Source organism: Tamandua tetradactyla, chromosome 9 (genome assembly GCF_023851605.1).
Source record: "Tamandua tetradactyla isolate mTamTet1 chromosome 9, mTamTet1.pri, whole genome shotgun sequence".
Lineage (NCBI taxonomy): Eukaryota > Metazoa > Chordata > Mammalia > Pilosa > Myrmecophagidae > Tamandua > Tamandua tetradactyla.
The window spans coordinates 8,612,159-8,618,229 of NC_135335.1; the positions used below are offsets into that span (position 1 = coordinate 8,612,159).

The 6,071-nt window shown below is 63.4% G+C and overlaps 2 protein-coding genes across 2 annotated transcripts; one reads left to right on the forward strand and one right to left on the reverse strand.

The window, feature by feature from the left end:
* Positions 1–385: 385 nt before the first annotated feature.
* DRAP1 (DR1 associated protein 1) lies at positions 386–2,562 on the reverse strand. Its single transcript, XM_077115663.1, has 7 exons — positions 2,454–2,562; positions 2,128–2,200; positions 1,932–2,025; positions 1,513–1,632; positions 1,307–1,400; positions 951–1,039; positions 386–605 (listed from the first exon to the last, which is right to left on the reverse strand). Exons 1-7 carry the CDS (start codon positions 2,493–2,495, stop codon positions 500–502), a joined length of 618 nt encoding a protein of 205 aa, XP_076971778.1. The 5' UTR covers positions 2,496–2,562; the 3' UTR covers positions 386–499.
* Positions 2,563–2,956: 394 nt separating this feature from the next.
* Positions 2,957–5,145, forward strand: C9H11orf68 (chromosome 9 C11orf68 homolog). Its single transcript, XM_077114959.1, has 2 exons — positions 2,957–3,084; positions 3,777–5,145. The coding sequence occupies exons 1-2, from the start codon at positions 2,957–2,959 to the stop codon at positions 4,531–4,533; spliced, it is 885 nt and encodes a 294-aa protein (XP_076971074.1). The 3' UTR covers positions 4,534–5,145.
* Positions 5,146–6,071: the final 926 nt, after the last annotated feature.

The window sequence follows — 6,071 nt, forward strand, 5'->3', positions numbered from 1 at the left end:
AGCTCCGGGGATGGGGCTCCCCAATCTGCTTCTTGTCCCACTTGTCCCCTCGCAGTAGCCCAAGGCAGGCACAATGGTCTCTATCAGAGAGATGAGAAGAGGCTGCTCAGAGAAGGATGGGGCCCTGTCACAGGTCACACAGCACCAGGGGGTGGGTGGCCCTGGCATGTCCAGTCCCCATTGGCTCAGGCCCCACAGGTTTCTGGCCACCTTCCTTCTGGCAGCACCCCTGGATCTCCCAGCACCCTGGGCACTGGCCTCTCCAGCTGACCTCACCCTTCATGCAGCCGCTGCTCCCAGCCCCAGCTGAGTGCAGGGCAAGAGGACAGGCGGGTGGGACGGCGGCCGCAAACCCTGGGACTGAGGCCGGGTCAGACGCTATTGCTCCCTCTTATTATTATTATTTTTTAATAAACTTAAGAACAGCTCTACCTTCCCTGCTCCCCCCAGAGCAACTAAAACCAACTGCAAGGGGGTATGACCTGGGGGGCAGGGGGCGCTAGGAGTCATAATCCTCTTCATCCTCCATGTCTGGTGCTGAGGGGCCCGGAGGTGCTGGGGGCAGAGGCAGAGTCGAGGTGAAGGGCGGGAAGGGTGTTGGGGGGCTGCGGACAGAAAGGGGAGGAAAATCAGGCCACTCACTGCCCGCTGAGCCCACCCTCCATGCAGGCAGCCACGGGGACCACCCGTCTCTGTACTAAGTGGGACCCCCAAGCCCCAGAGAAGCCAGGGCCCAGTGCAGGTGGCACAGTCCCTGCCCGGGGTGGGGAGGGAACCTTTCTGAGAGCACCTTTCCCTACTCTAAGGCCGCCTAAGATCCTCCCCTCCTCTCCCCCAAAACTGCCACAAGCAACAGAATCAGGTGGCTGGGGAGGACAGGAGGAGCAAGTCAGCCTGGGGGACTCCAGGCTGCTGCCCCCCACCCCACCCCGTGCTGCGGGCCTGCTTACCTCTGAAAGTGGGCAGGGGGGTGGCTGGCCTGGGGCGGGGGCTGCAGTGTCTCCTCTTCCCCATCGGTGTCTGTGTCCTCAGATTCGTCCTGGGGGTGAGGCAAAGAGGTGGTAGAGATAAAAAAAAAAAAGAGGCCTGTCTGGGGCTTTTGCTGGGGACCCTTGACCCCTGAGGGGTGGCAGGGACAGGAGGTGGATTCCAATAGCCCCAATTTACAGATATGGAAACCTAGGTGCAAGGAAGGCGTCGGTGAGGATGGGCCCAAGTCTCCAGCTGGCTGGGCAGATGCCACAGCGTGCACGGACTGCCCTCTCCAGTAAGCAGGGACAGGAGACAGGGCCAGGGTCCCACTCACCTCCTGCTCCGAGTCTGTCCCCGACAGCTTCTTGTCCTTGCCTTTGCTGCCCACTCCACCATTCTTCCGACTGCCACTGCCTGGCTTCCGGCCCCTTCGGGAAGGGACAGTCCATTTGCCAAAAGGTTGTCCCCCTCCTCAGCCCCACCCCTACCCCTGTGGCCTTGATCTTTCCCCACCTGGACCCCTGACCTGAGAGCCCCTACCTGCGGCCACCCTTGTCCCCGTCCATGTGGTTGTCTTCCCCATCCCCCTGCATGTCAGGCACAGATGCTACCAGGTCCTTCAAAAAGTCAAACTGCTGCTCCAGCTCGATGCACTGCTTCCTGGAAGAGGTGGGAAGGGGACAGCACTTGAGTGAGACCCAGATGCCTGGGCTTCTGGAGGCGGAAGGTGGGGAGGAAGGGGGGAAGGAAGGGGGGGGTAGCAGAACAGTCTGGAAAACCCAAACCTTACTCCTCCAGTCCCAACCCGCTGCCCCGGAGGCCTGGCCAGTCTCCCGGCAGCCGGCACCATCAGGGGTGCCTGCCTTGGGGTGGGGGTGGGGGTCGTGTCGAGTCTCCGCTAAGCGTGGGAACTCCGGGGCACGGCCCCAGCGGCCCCTCCCCGCTCGGCGGCCACTCACAGGTGGGACGTGGTCATGGTCTTGGCGTTGCGGGACTGGGTCACCTGGCAAGCCTTTTTCAGCAGCGACTCCAGGAAGAGCTCGAGCGCCCGAGCTGAGAAACCGACGTCAAGGAGAACCGGGAGGGGACCCAGACCGCGCCCGGCGAACCCGGCTGGCCTCCCCACCTCCCCCAGTCCGCCCCCCAGCCGGATACAGATGATGACAGGCACGGCCGCCGCCACCTTCCCGATCTCCTCGTCAGTCTGCATGATCTTCTTGATTCGCGCCTGAGGAGCGGGCAGACAGCTCGGACCCCGCCGCCTCCGCCCCGGAGCGGGGTGCTGGGGTGGGTGGGGGGGAGAGGGGGGGTCTCCCGGGTGGGAGGGGAGGGGGGTGGCACGGACGCCGGGGAAGGGGACGGAAGGGGGCGGGGCGTCCGAACCCCCGAACCCGGCGCTGCGCTCGCTCCCCACAGCGGGGCCTGGGCCGGGGCCTCCCCCGAGCCGGCCCGGTTCCTCCCCGGCCCGGCCACGTGCTCACCGGAGGGAACCGCGCGTTGTACTTCTTCTTCTTGCTAGGCATCTCGGCGCCTCTCCCGCAGCGCCGGGCCCAGCGCCGCCGCCCGCAGCCTCCCGGCCCCGGGGCCTGCTCGCCGCCGGCCCGCCGGGATTCCCCCGGGTCCTGGCGCCGCCCGCTCCGCCCTCGCCGCTTCCCTCCCCCCCGTCCCCAAACGGGGTCCTAGCGCCGCCGGTTCAGCCGCCACCTGCAGCACCAAAGCGCACCTCCCCTCGGAGGCTGCCGGGGCTGTGAGCGTGGGTCCCCGACCCCAGCGCGGCTCTCACCCGCCCCCAAGGCCAGAAGAGCGAACGTTGGCCCCGCCTCCCTCACGACCCGCCCCTCCCTGGGTCCCGGCGGTAGCCACGCCCTGGGGTCAGCCCCGCCCCTGCCTGCCCCGCCCCGCCGCGGGGCCGACCCGGCCGGGTGGTCCCGCCCCGTGGTTGCGCTTGTCTATAAAGTTGTTGTTGAGGCGCGCGGGCGCTAAGATGGCGGCGGCGGCGGCGGCCCTGGCGGGGGTGGGGCGCGGCGGCGGCGGTGGCGGCGGCGCGGAGCCCCGGCAGGAGCGGAGTCGGGCCCGGGGTTGGGCCGGCGCCGAGCGCAGCGAGGGCCGGAGGTGACGGCGGGGCAGCGGGAGGGGGCAGGGCCGGGACACGGCTCGGCCCGCGGGCTCTAATGGCGGCGGGGGCGGCGGGGTGAGAGGCAAGCCCTCCTGCAGGCTCTAACAAGCCGGAGTTCGAGTCCGGGCTCCGGCCATTGGCTTCAGACCCGTTACTGCCCCCTCTGCGCCCCCCGTGTCCGCGGCGTTATGTAGGCCGATGACGCTCACGCGAGAGCCAGGCCCTGCGTCCCGGGTGCTTGATTCCTTCCATTAAATCCCCGCACTAAGGCTGCCTGCATGTCTCCCTCCAGATGGAGGGCCAGGAGGTGGAGCTGGGGCCTGCAGCGTCCAGACCTGAATTCACGTTCGCTTCTGTCACCCACTATAGGTGTGACCTTGGGCAGGTCCCTTCTCCCTGAGCCTCAGTTTCCTCGGCTGTAAGTCTACCGTAGCACTGCTAACAATAGAGGTAACAGTTATGCGGAGCATACTCTGCCTTAGGTGTTTAATTCTCAGGTTAGCTCTAGCTCCGTGACAGGTAACAGTGTTATCCCATTGTAAAGATGAGACAACTGAGGGACAGTGAGATTAAGATTTACCCAAGGCCACACGTTTTAGCCCAGTGGTTGGTACCTGCCAGAGCCCAGCAGGAGGCAGTTAGAAAGTTATTGTCCCAGACCAGCCCTAACTCGGTTTTCTTCTAACAGGATGGAGCCAGGTGAGGAGCCGGAGGAGGAGGACTCTCCAGGCGGCCGGGAGGATGGCTTCACTGCTGAGCACTTGGCAGCTGAGGCCATGGCGGCTGACATGGATCCCTGGCTGGTGTTTGATGCCCGCACCACCCCCGCCACCGAGCTGGATACCTGGTTAGCCAAGTACCCACCATCCCAAGTTACCCGCTATGGGGATCCTGGCTCCCCCAACTCTGAGCCTGTAGGCTGGATTGCGGTGTATGGGCAGGGCTACACCCCCAACTCGGGTGATGTGCAGGGCCTGCAGGCAGCCTGGGAGGCTCTGCAGACCAGCGGGAGGCCCATCACGCCGGGCACCCTGCGCCAGCTGGCCATCACCCACCATGTGCTCTCTGGCAAGTGGCTGATGCACCTGGCACCTGGCTTCAAGCTGGACCATGCCTGGACTGGCATTGCCCGGGCTGTGGTCGAGGGCCGACTGCAGGTGGCCAAAGTGAGCCCACGGGCGAAGGAGGGTGGGCGCCAGGTCATCTGCGTGTACACGGACGACTTCACGGACCGCTTGGGTGTACTGGAGGCAGACACAGCTATCCGCGCGGCAGGCATTAAGTGTCTGCTCACCTACAAGCCCGACGTCTACACCTATCTGGGCATCTACCGGGCCAACCGCTGGCACCTCTGCCCCACTCTCTATGAGAGCCGTTTCCAGTTGGGGGGCAATGCACGCGGCTCCCGTGTGCTGGACCGCGCCAACAATGTGGAACTGACCTAGTGGGGCCAGGTGGGGAGGCCACTCTCCACCCTCCCTACTAGGGATGGCTCCTCCCGTCTTCCTTCTCCTTGTCCCAAGGAGGCCAAGGCCCCCAACCCTGAGGACTGGGCTAGGTCACTTGGGAACCGCCTGCATCTTTGAACCCCTTGAACCTCTGCCCTGTGTTCAGGGCTGATTCAAGCCCCCACAGGCTGGGGGCTCTGGCTCCCCTGAGGGCCGTGCCCTCAACCTCTCTCTTCGCTGCTGCTCCCCTCCACCTCCCAGGACCACAGGCTGGGTCCAGACACCCAGGGGAATAAGCCTTCCTTGGCCATCCCCATCACTGGCTGTACCTTCCCCACACCCTGTTCCCTCGTAAGGGAGAAAAACTTTAGTGCTTCCAGTCTCTCCCCTTGAAGCCTTCATAGTCCAGGGGACAGGGGCCCTACAGGCCTGAGCATGCCATTTTGCGTGGGGTATTGGTGCCCACTCAGCCCCTGGCCAGGGCCATGGACATGGGCCCGCCCCTCCCTGCCGACTCACAGCTTGCACCACCTTCTCCTTTCCTTGGCTTCCTTGTCATGTGCCTGTTCCTGGCATTTCAATAAAGCCCAGCTTGGGTCTGTGTCTTGAGTGGTTTTTCAAACATTTGTGATAGTTACCTGCTTTGTTTACTGGGGAGAGGCAAGGCCAGGAGGGGGCTGCCCCTCTGACCTGGCCTCTCCATCTGCCGCAGTAATAAGACATGCCTCACTGCCAAGACCCAACTCCTTCTGTGAGAAGCCAACCCTGCTTCTTCTCCATCCCAAGGAGAAACTTCCAAGGAGTTTCTCAGAGATATCCCATAAATCCAGGGACTTAGGCCTTCTAAGAAGGTCCAAGGGCCCACTACTAGCTCTCGGAATGCTTTTGTGCATATTTTAGATAGAGATTCCCTCTTGGTCCCAGCAGAGGTGGCCCAAAGCCAGAGCACCTGGTTTGGGGAGCAGAGGCTGGACTGTATTTCAGCATCCTAAGTATGGGTGCCCTTGTGCAGTGGACAGCTTTCCTCCCTGCCACGGGCCAACTGGACAGTTTGCAAAGCACTTTCATGTGCATCACTTTATTTTCACAATCCCTTTTTAAGGAGATACTGGTCCCATTCTGTGGCCAAAGAAAATGAGGCCGAGGTTAAGGGAATTCCCCCAGGGCTGTGCGATGAGTCGACAGAGCCAGGACTTGCACCCCAATGCCCGCCTCCACCTTCTGCGAGGTGCGGTCCCAGGCCTCACCAAGTAAAGAAAACCTCACCCCCACTTAGCTTTTCACAATCCACAAAGCACTTTCACTCATGATCTCGTCTGGCTAGGCTGCCCTGCATGGCTGAGGCCGCTGCAGCCGCTGGGAACCTGGCTCCTGCCCTCCCCCAACCCCACACCTGGCCCTGGCCTTGGGTGGGGGGCAGGGCGTCTGGCAGGGAGCCCCTTTTGGATGCTGCTCTCGTGCCGTGCAGTAGCTGACTCAGTCTTCAGCAGCTTCACCAAATTGGAATTTGGAGCAGGGGAGCGGAGATGCCACTC

Excerpts from the sequence above, each read along its gene's own strand:
- DRAP1 (XM_077115663.1), bottom strand. The coding sequence starts at position 2,495 with ATGCCTAGCAAGAAGAAGAAGTACAACGCGCGGTTCCCTCCG. Across the intron at positions 2,201-2,453 it reads ACAACGCGCGGTTCCCTCCG|GCGCGAATCAAGAAGATCAT; the intron begins GTGAGCACGTGG and ends CCCGCTCCTCAG. Across the intron at positions 1,040-1,306 it reads GGACAGACTCGGAGCAGGAG|GACGAATCTGAGGACACAGA; the intron begins GTGAGTGGGACC and ends CCTCACCCCCAG.
- C9H11orf68 (XM_077114959.1), top strand. The coding sequence starts at position 2,957 with ATGGCGGCGGCGGCGGCGGCCCTGGCGGGGGTGGGGCGCGGCGGCGGC. Across the intron at positions 3,085-3,776 it reads GAGCGCAGCGAGGGCCGGAG|GATGGAGCCAGGTGAGGAGC; the intron begins GTGACGGCGGGG and ends TTCTTCTAACAG.